We start from the raw sequence: 19,320 nt of genomic DNA on the forward strand, positions 1-19,320 counted from the left end.
AGGTAAGTCTTCTTTCGTTTCTTGGTTAGCCACTTCAGCCTGTTTTCCCTTTGCTCCCCTTTTCCCCTTTGTTTGCACTTTTCTGTCTGAAGATTTATCCTTTCCTGCCGCCTTTTTTGGCTTCGTTTCCACTTTTGCAGGAGCGGGTTTAGCTGACAACCTCGCCGACCTCCTCTTGGGCTCCTCCTTGGCCGCCCCCCCGGCGGAGCTGACCTTCCTCTTGGGCATCGTGGCGGCGGGGCGGGCGCGTGCCGGGTGCCTCCGGGCCGCGGCGCGCCAAGAGCCTTCGCGAAGCTGGGATGCCTGGCCGCTACCGCTCCTCCCGCCCTACTTATCATATATCTTGAAGATCCTTCCATTTTGGGGAGTTAAAGACCTTTCTTGTTCTTTTTATGAACACAGTATTCCATTTAATGGATATATCATAATTAATTTGTTTCCTACTCATGGACATTTTAGTTGTTTCTAATCGAATGAATGTTTTTAAGTAATACAAAATTTGGACCTAATAAATAGATAGGGACCAATCTAATCTAGGGACTAATGATTGACCATTGACTTTAAGAATCCCAAAGGCCAGGACACCTGGGTGGCTCAGTCGTTGAGCGTCTGCCTTCGGCTCGGGTTGTGATCCCAGAGTCCTGGGATCGAGCCCCGCATCGGGCTCCCTGCTCCGCAGGAAGCCTGCTTCTCCCTCTCCCTCTGCCCCTGCTTGTGTTCCCTCTCTCGCTGTGTCAAAGTAAATAAAATCTTTAAAAAAAAAAAAAAAGATCTTGTAGGTAGTTCGTGGCAGAGTCTGGGCTAAAATCTGACAGCCCTCAGTTTGAGTCCTCTTTCCAACAAATCTGTATAATTAGCATTTTACTGCATTGTTAATAGCCTCTTTTAAAAAATATATCATCTTAGTGGTTTGAACTTGAGTTCAGAAAGAATAACGAGGCATTTTACTTCACTGTTCCCTCGCCACCAGAACATTTTAATTTTTAAGGACATGATTAAAAAAGAAAAAGTGAGGGGCACCTGGATGACTCAGTCCATTAAGGGTCTGACTCTTGATTTCTGCTCAGGTCATGATCTCAGGGTTAGGAGATCAAGCCCCACATCATGCTCCCCACTCAGCAGGGAGTCTGCTTGAGATTCTCTCCCTCTCCCTTTGCCCCTCCCCCCACCTCATGCATGTGCATGTTTGCGCATGCTCTCTCTCTCAAATCTTTAAAAAAGAGTAAGTAAAATTGTACTAAACAGTACTAAAGGCTGTACGTTGAAAAGTAAGTAGTCCTCCAACCCCTGACCCTGCAGTCCTCCCTGGCCCTTGCCCAGAAACAATCTCTGTTATTAGTGTCTGGTGTCTGGTATTCCTATTCAGAGTGTGCAAAACCCCGCACATGCACATGCTTGTGTGTGTGTATGTGTGTTTGTAAAAACTAGGACACTATCAATCTTGTTCTGTACCTTCCCTTTTTTGCCTTCTTTTTAAGTTTCTCTAAAGTTCATAATATGCAAGTTAAATCTGGTTTTACACGTTTGTAACTCCTTGAAGGCTGGAATCCTCTCTTTTGTTTCTCCCACAAAACATATAAAATACGCTGAAGTATTTTGGACTTACTTTTATTCTTCTAGTAATTAAGGTCAAACTTGACATCATTCTGAGTAAGAATCAGAATCAATGAGTATTCCGGGAAAAAAAAAGGAGAATGGAAAAAATAAAATCAATGTGTATTCTATTCAACACTATTCCAAGCATTTGATATAATTTCCCTGACATAGTCAGAACTCAGTTGTGAAAATGGCTGGCGAGATAGTGACAGTGAAAAACAAATAACGGAGTTCAAAGAGTCTCATTTTTATTTTTTAATTTTTTTAAGATTTTATTTATTTATTTGACAGAGAGAGGGAACACAAGCAGGGGGAAGTGGGAGAGGGAGAAGCAGGCTTCCCACGGAACAGGGAGCCCGATGCGGGGCTCCACCCCAGGACCCCAGGATCATGACCTGAGCCGAAGGCAGACACTTAACCAACTGAGCCACCCAGGTGCCCCATCATCTTAACCATTCTTAAATGTACTGTTTGCTAGTGTTAAGTACATTCACACTGTTGTGCAACCAATCGCGGAACTCCTTTCATCTGAAAGGCTATACCCATCATACAACTTCCCGCCCCCACCCTCGGCCCCAGCCCCTCTACTTTCTGTCTCCTGAATTCAATTCTGTCATATGAGAAATGTCATGTAAGTGGAACCATACAGTATTTGTCTTGCTGTGACTGGCTTACTTCACTTAGTTTAATGTCCTATCATTCTTTGTTCTAAGTATCTGCAATGCATAGTCTTCCAGTCTGAGTTAATTTTTTAAAATTAGATATAGAATTATGGAAGTATACGATGGAAAAGGGGAAGAAATATAAAAACAGCTTAAATTTTTTGAAGTTTTGATCAAAACTATCATACCATCTAAAAACATGCTTTTGCCTATAACTGAAAATTTCAAAAGAAAATTATCCATTAGAGCATTCTTGCATAATCTACTGATATAAAGAAAAAATATGAGAGGAGGATACTCTCAAATGAATTTTATTTATCATTAAAATATACAATCCAATCAGATTTTAAAGTCCTTGGGAAAATGGGAAATTCATGTTCCTTAAATCAAAATGAACATATAAATTGTGGCATGTTACAATGCATTGATTGTGCTAACTTTTCTATTCCTTAGTGAGGTCACAAAGTACCCTTAAAACACAGACTTACATTTTCCAATGTCCATTTCTGTGGGAAGTGTACTTACTTTCATCTTCACGCAGAGTATGCGAGGCATTATTATCCACTTGGAATGCTGGAATGCCTTCGCAAGATGTCTATTTTAAAAACCAACTTATTTTAAAACAAAGTTCATTTGGAATAGCATAGTTTATTATGGCTTAAAATTCTGGCAATAAAGAACTTTATGATCTGAAGCTGGAAAAGTCTCCCCCAACACTGACACACGCATACTTGGCAGAGGCCGTGTAGCAGGCCTGCTGGTCTGAGATAGGTCAGGACTCACACAGAAGTTTCCAAAACGAGGTTAAGGTAAGTATTTGTGCTTTTATAAAGTCGGCACTTAAATCTGTAGAAACTTTGGTGATTCTGGAAATAAAAAAAGCAATTTTTATTTCAGATGGTATTTATAAACAGAGTGGAACAATTCTTGATTTTCATTCTCCTGTGAGTAAAGCTTTCATTTTTTTTTAAAAGATTTTATTTATTTATTCAGGAGAGAAAGTACGTGAGAGTACACGCGCACAGGCAGGGGGAGGGGGAGAGGGAGAGGGAGAAGCAGGCTCCTCTCGGAGCAACGAGCACGACACAGGACTCGATCCCAGGACCCCGAGATCATGACCTGAGCCGAAGGCAGACGCTCAACTGACTGAGCCACCCAGGTGCCCCTGGGAGTAAAGCTTTCAACAGAAAAGTCACCCATAGACTGATCTGGAGTATTGCAGCTTAAGTGACAATTGACAGGCTTACCAAAAAAAAGGCTCATTAATAACTTTAACTTGGAAGGAAAGCTTATAATCTCCACCTTGTAACAAATTATACATCAACTGTACATTAATTCCAGCTCCGCTATTTGTTTGACATTGAGAAAATGCCTTAACCTTTCAATCACTGTCAAGTCTACACTCCTTGAAGTGGACATAATAATGGTGCCTACCCGATTGTTACGAGAAACCAGACAATGTCTGTAAATTACTTAGTACAGTGTGCAGCATGTTATAAACACCCAATAAATGTTAGCTATATGTTATTAATAAATGCCCCCACGTCTGTGTTGATTCAAAATGGGAATATAAAGATAAATAAAACAAAGGTGAATAAAATCTTCCTGGTCTAGAAGATACCATGACTATTTAAGAGCTAACGAGTCCTCTGAGGATAAAAAGATTTTTTTCCTTAAATACCTCATGATCTATGGAGCAATTTTTTTTTTTTAATTATTCTGGATCAGGGTTCCTCAACCTCACAGTAACAGTGTTTTGGGTGGGATGAGTCTGTGTTGTGAGGGCCTGGCCAGTGCACTGCGTGATGTGTGCGGCCCCTCTGGCCTCTACCCACCAGATACCAGGAGCACCCCTCCGCACTCTGCGTTTTTGTGTTGCTGCGGCCTAGCACTGTGAGCTTCAAAGACCAACCTGGGCATCCACTTCTACCCCTGCTCACCCCAGAGCTCCCAATGCCTGCCTGTCTGGCCAGTGGTCTGCTCAGGGCCTGAACGCCACCACCTACACATTCTAGACTCCACTACTGGCAAATGCCAGGCACCACCCAGTGGAATCTCAATCTGGGAGTCAGAGACTCTGGAAATCACCTGTCCTCAGACCAGCGGACCGAGATGGCAGAGCCAGGTTCTCTGAGAGCAGAGAATTGCACCCTCAGGTCTGGGTGTCACTGGGGCAGAGAGAAACATCGGGTTGGCTGTAGGCCTGACAGGCCGGGCCACGCCCCTGACCCTCGGTCTCAGGCCAGCTGCTCTTAGGTGAATGTCTCCAGATGATGCATCTGGAATCAAAGTAACTATACTGCATACCCAGGCAAACTGGGGGCAGCTTTCTCTCTTCTTATATAAACAGCCACATAATATCCTTGATTTTGCTTCTTGGCCCACAGAGCCTAAAATATTTACTATCCGGGCCTTCATAGAAAAAATGTGTCAATTCTTCTTTTAGGTAAGTATGTACCTTACGGTCAATATAGAGAAATGTATCATAACATTTGCTATTCATTCTACCTGATTTCATCTTTGTAGCAAAAAAAAAAAAAAAGTTATGTACAAGTAAATAAACGCCTGAAAGTGTCTTCCAAGATAAATGCCCATGGAGCCCCCACTTGGGTTAGAAACTGCTGCTAATATCTAAGAGGTCCACTTTCAGCTCAGAACTAACTGGGAGAGATCTTAGCAATTATTATCTAATTATTGGCCTATTGCCATTTCCTTACAACAGAGACCACAGAGACCACAGGTACACTTTAGCCTTCACAAGCCTTCAAAGCTTCCCCCCACCTCAACCTGAGTCCCAAGCACCCACGTCTATAGCATCAGATTATCCTTTCCCAGATATGTCCCCAGCAAGTCATGGACTATTAATTATGCCTCTCCCTTTTTGCTGATGCTTTTCCCTTTGCATGGAATGTTCTTCCCATCTCCCTCACCCAATGAACGCTTACTTCGGGATCAAACTCAAAAATCCTTCATGTAGCCCACACCTGTATTCTAAAAGACTTGGACTAGACTTCTGTTATAGCACACTGCATTAGTTATTTCTTTTCTTTTTTTTCAATTTTTATTATTTATTTTTTTTAAAGGGGGGGGTTGGGTAAGAGGGAGAAAGAGAGAGAATCCTAAGCAGCCTCCACACCCAGCTCAGAGCCTGATGCCGATGCAGGGCTCGATCTCACAACCCTGAGATCATGACCTGAGCAGAAATCAAGAGTCTGACCTTCAATAGACTGAGCCACCCAGGCGCCCCTGTGTTAGTTATTTCTATACCTGTCTCCCTTGATAAACAGTGAGCATATGGAGAACAAAGGCATCTTAACTCTGAATCCCCAGTGCCTCATGTAATTAATGCCTAGCCCTTACTAGAAATTCAGTAAATGTCTGGTCAGTGAAATAATTATTTGAAGGGTACTGCATGGCTCTGTCAAAAAAAAAAAAAAATTCTTCCACTAAGAATTATTAGGTAAACCCCTTTTCCTTTCTTGTCTAAAATTTTCTTCTCTTTAGAGTTGTTCCTTTGAGTTAAAGAACAAAGTCTATAACAAAGCGTTCTGCTGGCAAGGTCTGCATCCTTTCATCTTTATATGTGTTTACCAATATTCCTGGCCGTTAGTTAAGTGCTCAAGCCCCCTTCAAGAATTAAATTGAGACTTAATTCAACCATATAAATTACCTGAAAGGATATGACTAATGGGAAAAAATTAATGATCTCTCTCTGTCATACTAAATCTTTTCCTTCTGTAATTACTGTGGTTTGTTAGTGTTTTCCTTTTTTGTTTTTTTTTAATAGAAATAAACATAAGTCATTGAATTTATTTCATTTTAAATCCAAGTGTCCAAACTGTACAAAACCAAAAGAGCCAGAATGCTCTGCCCTATAGATTATCTATAGAATATATGTGTGTATACACCTATATACATTCTCTTGAAGGAGAACTGGAGAAAATTATAAGGAAATTAAGAGTTTGACTTCCACCGAATATTCAATTGTACCCCACCCTGGAAATGAAACCAACCAATATGAAATAATCTTCTTGGATAATATGTTGGTAGCATTGTAAAAAGGAGCATTAACGTAACCTCCAAATATTGCTCTGCCCTATTCTCCCCCTCCAGAGTAGGTAATTTATGGAATAGGATTAAAGAGAAAGACCAGGAAATGGATACTCGGCAGTGAATATCTTTATAACAGCACTTAACCCACTGAGAAGCAGGCTCACCAATTGTGACCTTCACATGACCTTTTCTACCTTTCTAATTGACAAGGGGTTGGGGAGTTAAGTGGAATTGGTCCTCAGTTAGCCTCAACCACAGAGTTCATTAAACAGGTGAGCACAAAGGCTCTTGCGATTTAGTAGAAAACTTGTGGGATTTACTAATAGCCAAATGGTTTCCAAACTTCAGGATCATTCAAGTTTCACTACACACTTAATTTTTTACCTTTGAGTTGTTTAAGTGTTTTTTCACTTAAATGTATTTTGAAAAGCAACTATCACTATTTTAAATAGAAAAACCAGTATTACTTGGCATAAATAGAAGTTATCCATTGAAATAACTTGAACACACATGGTATTAAATCCTAGCTGGGTGCGGTCATTGCCTACCAAAATGTTGGAGATCACTAACTCCACACTAAGGACGCTCTCCTTGATAGAACCAAAAAAGACCGCTAAAGAATTGAGAGGGGAAAACTTTCCCACTTAAGGGCTCACTGCTATTTAATGCTGTGTCCCTGTACCACCTAAAATCATCTTGTTTCAGAAACAGTGCAGAGTCCCTTTCCCCACTCCACCCACAGCTCCTCATGGAATGTCTTAATTACCACCCTGCCCTTACAAAGCCTAAATAAAAGAAAGCGATCTCACTCTCTGATTGAGTAGGTAAAAGCTTAACCGCACTAGGTTTCAAAAACCTACAAAGTGTAAAAGATCTAATCCCGGAAGGAACAGGCCACTTCACCTCCACTCAATTTTTTCCAGCAGAAGAGATCGAGGAAATGATCAGAACACAGACCGGAAACAATTAAGGAATACTGCAGGTGAAGATTCTGCCAAATGCACTTACTTGGCAGAGGCCTGAGCGGCCACTCCGATGGCACGGGTCCAGTTCTGTACTAGGGAGGGCGACTTGTCTTCTCTGAGGCAGGGGTGGGTGTGCTCTCAGGAGACACTGATCGCTGGGCCTGAGAAGCTGGAGCCTGGGACTCATGGGGTGGGGACGCGGTGGCAGGGAATTCCTGACTTAGCTCCTGGCCCGCTGGTGGCGGAGTCTCAAAAGCCTGTGCAAGTGGCTTCCTCTGAAACTCCTGGACAGGCACGGACGGGCTGGGAGCAATCTCTTGGACCGAAGAGATGCTCTGGAGGGTCTGTCGGCTGTGATAGAAGGCCTGAAAGTCGTGGACAGCAAGGGAGACCCGCAGGTCCACAGGTTGGGTCTGAAAAGACTGGGACGATCGGAGCTGGATCAGAGACACAGGGGTGGCCAGGGCCTCCAATTGGGAAGCCTGAGCACCTGAAGATGGAGTTTGAGAGGCAGGAGGAAGATTCTCCAGCTGGCTCTGTGAGGCTAGTGGGACTTGGAGTTGGCTCTGTGCGGCCACAGACACCAGGGGGTGGCTTTGAGAGGCCAAAAGGACCTGGAGGTTGCTCTGTGCAGGCAATGGCACCAGGGGATGGACCTGAGAGGCCGCGGAAACCAAGGAGTGGTCCTGAGAGGCCACAGGCACAAAGGGCTGGCTCTGAGGGGCCACAGACACTGCAGTCTGGCTCTGAGAGGCAAGGATGACTGTAGGTTGAGTCAACGAGGACAAGGGGACAGCAGGCTGACTCTTAGAGGCAACACTGAGCGCAGGCTGACTGGCAGAAGCCAAGGAGGCAGCCGGCTGGCCTGCAGAGGCAAGAGTGCCCGCCGGCTGGCTCCTGGAAACACGCACGGCTAGAGGCTGGCGGGTAGAGGCCGAGGGGATTACAGGCAGGCTCCTGGAGGGGAGGACGGCTGGGGGCCGAGGCTGGTCTGGAGTGAAAAACGATCCTTTCACAAGCCCTGGCAGCCCAGCCTCGGGGCCCCGAGACCGAGCATCAGGGCCCGGGGAGCGAACTCCCTCTGAACTTCGGACAGCTTCAGGTTTGGGGCCCAGGTCCTCGCTGCCCAGGTTTTGCACGTCGCCGCTCTCCTGGGCACCTGTCGGTCCGTCTTTGCCCTGGTCTTCCTTCTCCAGCTGGTTTTCGAGCCGGGCCGTGACGGTCATACTCAGAGAAGCAGGTCTAAGAAGGAACGTCCTGGGACCGCAGCGCCGCCGGATCCGCGTCAAGGTGGTGGACACGTTGCAGAAGGTGAGAGAGAGGCGGTGGCTCAGCGCGCCCACCATGGTGGAGGAGGGCACGTGGAAGGGCCTCTTCAAGGACTCTTCAGCAGTCAGTTCGATGTTGCCGGTGTACCAGAAGACCCACCACAGCAGGCTGAAGAAGATGATGATGGAACCCAGGTAGAGCAGCAGGTCGTAGAAGAGCAGGTGCGCGAAGACCCCGGTGAACAGCAGGGTCGCGCCCACCGTGTCGAAGACCACGCCCAGCCAGAAGAAATGCCTGCAACGCCCGAGGCCCGTGTGCTTCCTGGTCTCCTCGACGTTGTTTCTTGAAAGCTCCATGACTTGCCACTGTTGTCGCCGCCGCCAGGTCCTCAGAGAACCGGCGGGTTGTGCCGCCGCAAGCCCGCTGTGGCCCCTGGGTCGCCATGGCAACGCCCCCCGGGTGCGCCGCTCAGGGGGCGGGGCGAGAGGGCAGGAGAGGGAGGCCGCCTCTCACCTGCCGTGAGAAAAAAAGGGGGGGGGGGGGCACCTCCCAAGAGAGGGGCGCATGCGCAGTACGCCCCGTCGCCCGCGCGCACGTCCTCCCCGCATGCGCAGTGTTTCCGCCCACTGCGTCACTCCCAGCGCGGAGTCTGGCAGCGTCAGGGCGTGAGCGTGGGCAGTTTAGTTCTGGGGACTGTGATCTGAGTCCCCGCTTTTGGGGAGTGAAGTAGCTGCATTATTTTCCCCCACGCCCCGCGCCTTCGAGAGCAAGGGTGAGTTCCTGAAGGAGAGCAAAGGGCAAGGACCCTCTTTTTAGTAACTCTTCCCCCAGCTCAGCGTACAGCGTGGCCCCCAGGTGCTGCCGCCTTCCGAGAAGTTAATGCTTTTCCTTTGTTTTGGTGAAGTGGCCAGATTAGGAGCTATTGTTAAATCTTAATTCCCGTTTTACCCGTTTGCGGGTAGTTACATTCTTGTGCTAGTTAATACCAGACCTAGGAGTGGATTCTTGAGGCTTTTTCCACTCTACGTTTTCTTCCCCTTTATTGTTTTTTTTTTTTTTTTTTAAGATTTATTTATTTGAGAGAGAGAATGAGAGACAGAGAGCATGAGAGGGAGGAAGGTCAGAGGGAGAAGCAGACTCCTCGCTGAGCAGGGAGGCGGGACTCGATCCCGGGACTCCTGGATCATGACCTGAGCCGAAGGCAGTCGCTTAACCAACTGAGCCACCCAGGCGCCCCTCTTCCCCTTTATTGTTAACCACTTTTGATCACCTGCTTGCCCAGACCCTTGGGAAGACTTAAATAACTGCTTTTCCCACTATTCCCAACAGAGTGAGGTAGGAAAACTGTCAAAAATAGGAAAATCGACTGGAGCCCAAAAACTACACTCACTTGAAGCTTGAGAATTGGGCTTGAGAATATTAAAACTAGTATAAGACCTGGTGTCATTCAGGTTCTGTTAATAATAAATCATAGCCAGGCACTGATCTTTGGTCCCTCAGTTATTAAAGGTAGATTCTTTTTTTAATACCCTGTTAATTTTAGGGGCGCCTTCGTGGCTCAGTTGGTTGAGCCTCTGACTCTTAATTTCAGCTTGGGTTGTGATCTCAGGGTCGTGGGATCAAGCCCCACTTGGGGCTCCCCGCTCAGTGGGGGGTCTGCTTGAGGATTCTCTCTCTCCCTCTGCCTCTCCCCCTGTTCATGCTGTATCTCTCACTCTCTAAAATAAATCTTTAAATAAAAATAATAATAACCTTTTAATTTTATAATAGATTAGATTTGTTGAAAAATTGTGAAGATAATATAGACAGTTCCTCTCTACCTCCACACACCCAGTATCTGGATGTGGGGAACAAAGGCAAAAGAAAAAAATTAAATTTCCTTATAACTTACACCCCACTGACAAGTCCTTAAAACAGGTCGAGTGACCTTCCTCTAGGAACTCAACTGCCTAGGTGTTACTACTTTGCTAAGGGCAAAAGGCAATCTTAGCTTAACATTACCCACACCTCCAGAATCTTGTAAGTCTTCTTTAACATATACAGATTCCTTCGGAAACTTCCCTTATCTCTACCCTCCAAGACATGTTAACAATCATCCTCCAAACATATGCCCACTGATAGATATCTGAAGGGTCTCATGACTAAGGTTTTATTAGACAGTAAAAAAAATGACCTTTCCTAACAATAGCTAGCCCCCTCAAGTTCTGGAAACCTTGCTTCCAAAATTCCTTAGAGACTCACGCACCCCCTAACCGCCTGCCAACTTGAAAGTATATAATCAGCCACCCTTCACAACCCAAGTACAGCTCTTTCCGCCCACGGGTCCTGTCCCTGTGCTTTAATAAAATCACCTATTTGCACCAGAGATGTCTCAAGAATTCTTTCTTGTCCATTCGCTCTGAACCCCAACATTTTCATATCATCTGTACTTTGTTTTTTAAAATGCATTACAGGGGCCCCTGGGTGGCTCAGTCGTTGGATGGCAGCCTTCAGCTCAGGTCATGATCACAGGTCCCTGGATCGAGCCCTGCATCAGGCTCCCTGCTCAGGGAGGCGTCTGCTTCCCCCTCTTCCCCCTCTCCCTCCATCGCTCCCCCGGCTCATGCTCTCTCCCTCGCTCACTCTGTCAAATAAATAAAATCTTTAAAAAGAAAAAATAAATAAAATGCATTACAAAGCAGCTCCTTCTCTTTATAAGTGTGCTGTTGTTGTTGTTTTCCTTTTAAGTGTTTCTAAAAGTTTAGGAAGCAATGTTTCATGAACTTCTTGGCCAACGAATAAGACTACTTCTGAACCTAGGTACCCTAGAAATATGCTAAGGATACCTGATGTCACAAGATAAAACATGGTCCATCTTCCTACAGTGTCAATTTTCCGTGATAGCAAGTAGTTTAAAATATAAATGTTATGAAAATAAACATGTATTATGGAATAGAATATAAATGAGAAAGCAAAAGTTTTGGGTTAAATACCAAGATAAAAGTTCATTCCTGGGGCGCCTGGGTGGCTCAGTCGGTTATGCGACTGCCTTCGGCTCAGGTCATGATCCTGGAGTCCCGGGATCGAGTCCTGCATCGGGCTCCCTGCTCAGCGGGGGGGTCTGCTTCTCCCTCTGACCCTCCTCCCTCTCATGCTCTCTGTCTCTCATTCTCTCTCTCGCAAATAAATAAATAAAATCTTTAAAAAAAAAAAAAAAAGATAAAAGTTCATTCCTTGTGGGCTATTCAGAAAGATTAGACAATGTGCCAGACTTTACACAAAGCCTCCGTGTATGTAAACATGGTACACCCTCAAGGAACCTCAGTTTCTTAGTAGTAAGAAACTTGAGAAATTTTTATATGAAATACATTTATTTTTTGTATATTTATGTTTTTAACTGTTTCAATAATATCAAAATAAGCACAAGATGGGGCGCCTGGGTGGCTCAGTCGTTAAGCGTCTGCCTTCGGGTTCAGGTCATGATCCCAGGGTCCTGGGATCAGGCCCCACGTTGGGCTCCCTGCTCAGCAGGGGGTCTGCTTCTCCCCTTCTTTCTGCCCCCCCAACTCAACTGTGCGTGCACACGTACGCTCTCTCTCTCTCTCAAATAAATGAAATCTTCAAAAAAAAAAAAACTCCTCTATACCAATATAAAAGAGAAAAAAATTTATTGTTGAGTAATTATTTACTCAATTATTGTTGAGTAATAAAGTAATTAATATTAATTATTAATGCTTATATGCATTTGAGGCAGCACAAAATCTTTGTGTTTCCTTTGTCGTATTAGGATATGCGTCAGGCTCCTGACTTCAGAACCAACTTGGCCCCCTGTAAATACTGAGTAAAAAATTTTCTTGTGTTCTGACAGCTTTTCCAAGCCTTCTCTGGAGACTTATTTCTCAGTTAGTAAGCACTGAACCTTTCATATTCTGGATGCTTCTCATGAAGAGTTTTATTTTTTCCTTTCTCATATGACATTAGCAAGATTTATTTTACAAAGTACCCATTTATTGAGAGATCTGATGGTTCCCAATCTTAGCATGCTATACTATTTTTTACAGACTTGGGCCTGTTTCTGGGGAGAAATTCTGCTACAAATTTAAAGAAGGGAAACGCATTCAGTCAGGAAATAAAGATACAAAATATCAGGACCTTCTTTGCAGGAAAATAAGTAGGGCAGCCAGCCAGTGCCCAGCCAAGTCATACTGGTTCCAGAGGTGAAAGAGAAAATGTGTGCCAGTACATTTATACTTTTAATAATTTTGGGGGCGCCTGGGTGGCTCAGTCGTTAAGCATCTGCCTTCAGCTCAGGTCATGATCCCAGGGTCCTGGGATCAAGCCCGGGGTTGGGCTCTCTGCTCAGCGGGGAGCCTGCTTCTCCCTCTCCCACTCCCCCTGCTTGTGATCCCTATCTCGCTATGTCTCTCTCCGTCAAATAAATAAAATATTTTTAAAATAAATAAGTAAATAAATAAATAAAAATAATTTTTTTAGTGGCTAATTTTCCCTATAATGTTAAAGTAGTTGAAATATATTGAAAAATGATTTAAAAAGAACCATTAAGTTTAAATATATTTATACCAAATCAGAATTTATTATAATTTTATATTCCTGGCCTTAATGGAAGCAAATAATATTTTATTTATTTATTTAAAGATTTATTTATTTTAGAGAGAGAGCGCATGTGAGTGGGGCTGGGGGGTAGAGAGAGAGAGAATCTCAAGCAGACTCCCCAGTGAGCAGGGAGCCCCATGCGCGGCTCAATCTCATGACCCCGAGAATCCTGACCTGAGCCAAAATCAAGAGTCAGTCGCTCAACCTACTGAACTACCCAGGCACTCCAAAAGCAAATAATATTTTAAAAATACACTTCCTAGTGTATCTCGCTTCAATAGAAAGAATTGCCATGTTTTACATTTTCTCATGAACTAGTTACTTTAAATAAATTCATCTAAATCTGGAAAGATTCTAGGGTTTAGACTTCCAGTGCTTTCTTGTGATCCTCTAAAAGGTATATATATATATTTTGCACAAAACCCAACACCTAAAATCCCTGGCAAAATATTCCGCCTTTTTTATTTCTCTGATTGTATGACCCTCTACTAAGCATCATCTAGCAACCTATCAGTTTGAATATTTCTTAAAACCTTCCTGTTTTAGAAAACATCATGATGAAACATTGAATCTTTATGATCTCAAATTCTGTTTACATTCTTCCAATCTTTGTATTTTTTCGGACTTAGAGATATTTGATTCTGTTGAACTACTGTCAAAAAAATATGCATGGAAATTAAGACAAAGATTCCTTGGAGTAAGAGTGCCAATAAAAATAAATCGACTTGCCACTAGAATCTTTTTTTTACAAAACCAGTCTTTTGGAAATGTTCACCCATCATATGAAATAGATTCTCTAAAATCTGAGTCTATCCCTAGTCTGAACTGACCAACTTCTTCAGAGAACCATTGCAGGTCATAGCTATAACAGACCAAAAAACCCATAACATAATATATAATAGATAAATATACACCTATTTTTTTTAACACCAGAATGTATAAAATAGGTGTTTTAAAGAAAGTATCTATTAGTTTATATTGTCTACTTTTCTTTGACAAATATGCTATTACTTAAAATAACAATAGGACTGGTTAATAGTGGCAGAAAAACTTTGCAATTTTAGAGTCTAAAAATTGTGGAGTTCTAATGTAGGCCCAGGAAATTACAATTCTTCGACCTTTGGAGCTCAGTAGAACTCTGTAAATGGAGGACTCACCACTGGCCATCTTTTATTGACTTGAACAACCACATTCTCTTATACTTACTACAGCTTCTTCAAGAAAGAGTTAATTCTCCAGCAGAAAAACACTGTATTCTATTCTCCAGAGTATTTCTTTTTCTGTTTGTCCATTTTTAGTTTAGGCTTCATACAGTCATATTTTCCATTTGCGTTAGGATAAAGTTCTCACTAGTGAGAGGTGTTCCCAATATAAGATCCTATGTGAAGCTTATACCCCGTCTTTATTTTTGGTTTTTTGTTTTGTTTTATTTTGGGTTTTTGTTTTTGTTTTTGAGACAGAGAGAGCATGAGCAGGGCGAGGGGCAGAGGGAGAGGGAGAGAGAGAGAATCTCAAGCAAGCTCTGTGCTCAGCACAGAACCCAACCCTGGGCTCCAACCCACGGCCCTGAGATCATGACCTGAGCTGAAACCAAGAGTTGGTCGCCCAACCGACTGAGCCACCCAGGTGCCCCGCCATCTTTGTTTTTAATTAAATCTGTCAGTCTGATTCTTCAAAGTCTTTTAGAGTTCTTCAAAGTTTGCATAAGCTCTTTATACACTAAGACACGTTTCCTGATTATTAGTAAAACGTTTATGATAATATTAACAGCTTCACTTAAGTGCTTTCTTTGTGTCAGGACTGTGTACACTAACCTCTTCATTTTCACGAATGTTTAATTTTCACAACAGTACTATGAAGGTTTGATTATTACCTGTGTTCTATGGTTGAAGAAATTGAGAAACGGGGACCAACTTGTTCATGGTCATGTGGCCACTAGGTGGCAAATCAGTACACAATACAGGATAGTGTGGGGGACCAGAAGTCAGGAGATAGGGCTTCAAGACTGAGGCATTTGAACACATACTATGTGCTGAGAGCCATGGCTCTGGATACATTTGAGCAGAGCACTTAGAAACAGCCTACAGGGGCGCCTGGGTGGTGCAGCCGGTTAAGCATCCAACTCTTGATTTCAGCTCAGGTCACGATCTCAGGGTCATGAGATCCAGACCCCCGTGGGGCTCTGTGCTAAGCGTGGCGCCTGCTTAAGATTCTCTCTCTCCCTCTCCTTCTGCACCCTCCCCACCACCCCCCCCGGCTCACATGATCTCTCTCTAAAAATAAATAAAAATTTTTTTTAAAAAAAGGGGAAAAGGAATGGCTTACAGCCTAGTGGAGAGAGACATACAGCATCAGATTTGTGTGATAGGTGCTGGAACAGAGGTACATACAAGGGACGGTGGAGCAACAGATGGTCAACAAAGTGCAAGGAAGTAGAGCTACAGCTCTGTTCTGTTCACCATAAAAATAAAAACTTCTAGTTATTTTATCAGTGAAAGAGGGGCTTATGCAGGAATAGCAGAGAATTGCAATCCGGGAGCAGCAAGCAATACCAAAACCATAGGCGAGTCCAACAAACAAGAGAGGAACATTATTTTGTAGAGAAGAAGGAGGTTGTTGGGAAGGGTTTTGAACAAAAATCCCTTGGAGGGCGCCTGGGTGGCTCAGTCAGTTAAGTGTCTGCCTTCAGCTCAGGTCATGATCCCAGGGTCTTGGGATCAAGCCCCACATCGGGCTCTCTGCTCAGTGGAGAGCCTGCTTCTCCCTCTCCCACTCCCCCTGCTCATGTTTTCTCTCTCTCTCAAATAAATAAAATCTTAAAAAAAAAAAAATCCCTTGGAGAGAAGAGTTCAGGGTTATGATAGTTTCTCACTTGCTGAGTTGCAGGGGTGGTTGATTTCTTGTAGAAGATGCAATGTACATCTTTCTCCTTTGGGGACTGTAAATGATTCCTGTTGAGATACTTGTGGTAGGGATCTGTAATTAACAATTATCTCTGTAGCTGACCCTGGGTGGTAGGGCTCCCCCTACCAGCCTCCCCTTCTAGGATCCTGATTCCACCTTGTGAGGTTTCCCTGTATTAATATTCACATTTCCCCCTTTTGATTAAAGTCTTTCCTTGAAAGCATCATTGATCAAGAATTAGGTTTTTTTGTATATAGTGGTTTCGTCCCTCAGTGCCAGGGAGGACCTTTCCTGATTGTAACGTCCCACATTGGAAGGAAAGTGCATAGCAGCTGGAAACCACTTAAGGCCACATTCGAGTAACAAGGAGGGTAAGGAGGGAAAAGTCTCACGCACTTCCCTTCTGAGGTCTGTATCTTCTCAAGGTTGTGTGTGCTGGAGATCATCTTGAAGTATTGAGCCAGCATCACCTTATGGGGTACATTGTTTTTACAAAAGATTGACAGATAAGTACAGAATCAAAAGTAACACAATTCCATGGATGCCTGGGTGGCTCAGTTAGTTAAGTGTCTGCTTTTGGCTCAGGTCATGATCCCAGGGTCCTGGGATGGAGCCCCACATCGGGCTCCCTGCTCCGCGGGAAGCCTGCTTCTCCCTCTCCCACTCCCCTTGCTTGTGTTCCCTCTCTCGCTGTCTCTCTCTCTGTCAAATAAAGAAATAAAATCTTAAAAAAAAAAAAGGTAACACAATTCCAAACTGTATGTTGGTTCTAATCCAGGATTCTAGGTCTGAAGGTAGCCACCTGAAAATATTTATCGGCACTTATTTTGACCTAGGGAAGAGAAGTTTCTCCCTAAGAAGGCAAACCCAGACTCATGGATGCGTCCTGGATGTCCCTGCTTAAAGCAGTCATGAAAGTGGAATAGTAGATACTGCAAAAGCCCATGGAAAGAATTAACGGAGTGCTTTGGGGAAGATACAGTGCAGGTATGAACTTGAAGCAATAGCTGATGAACTCTTGGTGAAACAGCACATCTTCAAAGACTTTTTAAAAGTATTGTTATCTCAAAAAAAAAACTGTTTTGAAAATAAATGTTATTGAATTATACAGTCTGTAAAGTTGTAAATTCAGAGACCATGAGTTTGGATAAGAACCTAGCAGCACTTAGTAGTTTAGATGAAAGAGGGACTTTTATGAATCCTGAACCTTCTAACCCTTCGGAAAAGGCGCGTGAAATCATGGGATCATGATGAGGCTGTTTCCAAAAGACCATGATAAAAAGAAAAGTTTTCCCCTTTCACAGGGATTTGAGAAATGTGGACAGGGGAATGGTCTTTTCATGGGAAAGCAAGGAGAAGCAAGAGTGAGGAAAAAGGTATCAGGGCTGGTCAGGACATCCCCGGAAAGCTGTCTGTCCAGATGTCATCTGCTTCAACCAGGAAATCTTCACGTTCACATCACCAGAAGGTGTGCAGGTCCAGTCCGGGTTTGCTGCTTTCTTTCCTTTTTTTTTTTTTTTTTTTAAGATTTTATTTATTTATTTGTCAAAGAGAGAGAAAGCGCACAAGCAGGGGGAGTGGCTGGCAGAGGGAGAAGCAGGCTCCCCGCTGAGCAAGGAGCTCGATGAGGGGCTCGATCCCAGGACCCCGGGATCATGACCTGAGCCGAAGGCAGATGCTTCACCAACTGAGCCACCCAGGTGCCCCTTGCCTATTGAGTCTTAATAGTGCTATTAGTGTGTGTGACTAACCCTCAGGATTGAGGATGGTATTGCCTGGGAACAAGAGGGGTCCTTCTAGCTGGATTAAGAATCAAACTGACATGAGACGGATTAACAGGGGAAAGTTGAATTTAATTTTGTATATACAGAGAATCCACGTATACCTGGAAATTCAAAAACAGGCAGAATGACGTATATAGGTCATTCTGAACTGAGGAGAAGGGCATAGGGGTCCAGGACTTCAGGGAAAAGGAATGCAATTCCCAGGGCAATGAGAAGAGCAGATGTTTGGTAATTAGAAGCTCGCCCTGCCATATAGATGGGTCATGCAGATAAAAGTCATCTCTCATAATAACCCTTATACTAGGAAAGACCCCCAATTTATATTCTTCTATGTAGTTAAGGGAGTGGCAAAAGTTTCTTCTGAGCCCGCAGGGTCTTGAGTACCTTCAGCTCAAGATAATCTTGGGGTGCGTGGCTTGCTCAGTTGGTAGAGCATGCTATCCTTGATCTCAGGGTTGTGAGTTCAAGCCCCATGTTGGGTGTGGAGCCTATTAAAAAAAAAAAAAAGAAAGATAATCTTCACACCAGAGTGGCTCATCTTGGGATGGCCTGCCCACAGCTCCTACGGTTTGCACAATGTAAGTGTTGTAAAAACCAGCCAAAGAGCACACCCTTTTTGAAGCAGCTAACCAGTAAAATGGGTTCCCTGATCACTATGAAGTTCAAGAGGGGTTCCCCAAGGTAGGGAAAATGTTTTCCAACAGCAGACGCATTGGCTTGTCTAGAAGACAAAAGTTTGGTCCAGTGATAAAACAGACAAACCATGACTCAAACATATTTATATCTATGAGTTGGGGAAGCTGTATGAAATCCATTTGTGTGAACAGATTTCCCTGGGCTACACCTTGGTCAAGTAAGACAAGTGAGGTAGTCACTTTTTGTGGCCTTATTCACCTTTCCCCACCAATACTGATTCATGAACATTATTGTTGTGTCAGCAGACCAATGGTTTAATGCATGTTCAATTGTTAGTGGGAATTTTAGAACTTCTGGTAGAGCCAGATTGTTACTTGGTCCAAACCAGAACTCTCTCTTTTTATCAAGCCAACAATTATTAGATTTTCAATATTGTTTCTCTCTCTCTGGGGCCAAACGTTGGGTATCTCTTGTCAGTTTTTCCAAAATTATCATTTGAGAGAACGCATCTTTGGACTCTGAGAGAGGTTTGGCTATTGGTCTCCTTGAGAGAAGCATTTTTGGTGGAAATATCAGTGAGGTGGATTACTTTGGCCTCCAGGGAGTAGAGTCTGGAACACCCCGGAATCTTAAGAACAGCCAAAGCTGCTGGCCAAAGTACGGCATCTAACACATTTTGGACATCGGATCCATTTTTACTGTTATATCCCGTTCGAGGTAAGGACACCTTGTTGTTTCCATACTATTCCAAAGTCAGGAGCTACCCTGAGAGCATATTAGCTATCCAAATAAATGCTGCGGTTTTGCCCTTGGCTACAGTATGAGCCTGAGTAAAGGCACATTAACTCATCCTGCATT

General features: G+C 43.7%; 1 protein-coding gene across 1 annotated transcript; it reads right to left on the reverse strand.

Moving 5' to 3' along the window:
* Positions 1–759: 759 nt before the first annotated feature.
* On the reverse strand, positions 760–9,114 carry LOC102727272 (uncharacterized). The gene is made up of 2 exons (XM_006728656.3): positions 7,320–9,114; positions 760–3,124 (listed from the first exon to the last, which is right to left on the reverse strand). Exon 1 carries the CDS (start codon positions 8,899–8,901, stop codon positions 7,369–7,371), a length of 1,533 nt encoding a protein of 510 aa, XP_006728719.2. The 5' UTR covers positions 8,902–9,114; the 3' UTR covers positions 760–3,124; positions 7,320–7,368.
* Between the last annotated feature and the right edge of the window lie 10,206 nt (positions 9,115–19,320).

Source organism: Leptonychotes weddellii, chromosome 5 (genome assembly GCF_054177405.1).
Source record: "Leptonychotes weddellii isolate Sample4059 chromosome 5, ASM5417740v2, whole genome shotgun sequence".
NCBI classification, from domain to species: Eukaryota; Metazoa; Chordata; class Mammalia; order Carnivora; family Phocidae; genus Leptonychotes; species Leptonychotes weddellii.

Coding starts and splice junctions, on each gene's coding strand:
- LOC102727272 (XM_006728656.3), bottom strand. CDS start 8,901: ATGGAGCTTTCAAGAAACAACGTCGAGGAGACCAGGAAGCACACGGGC.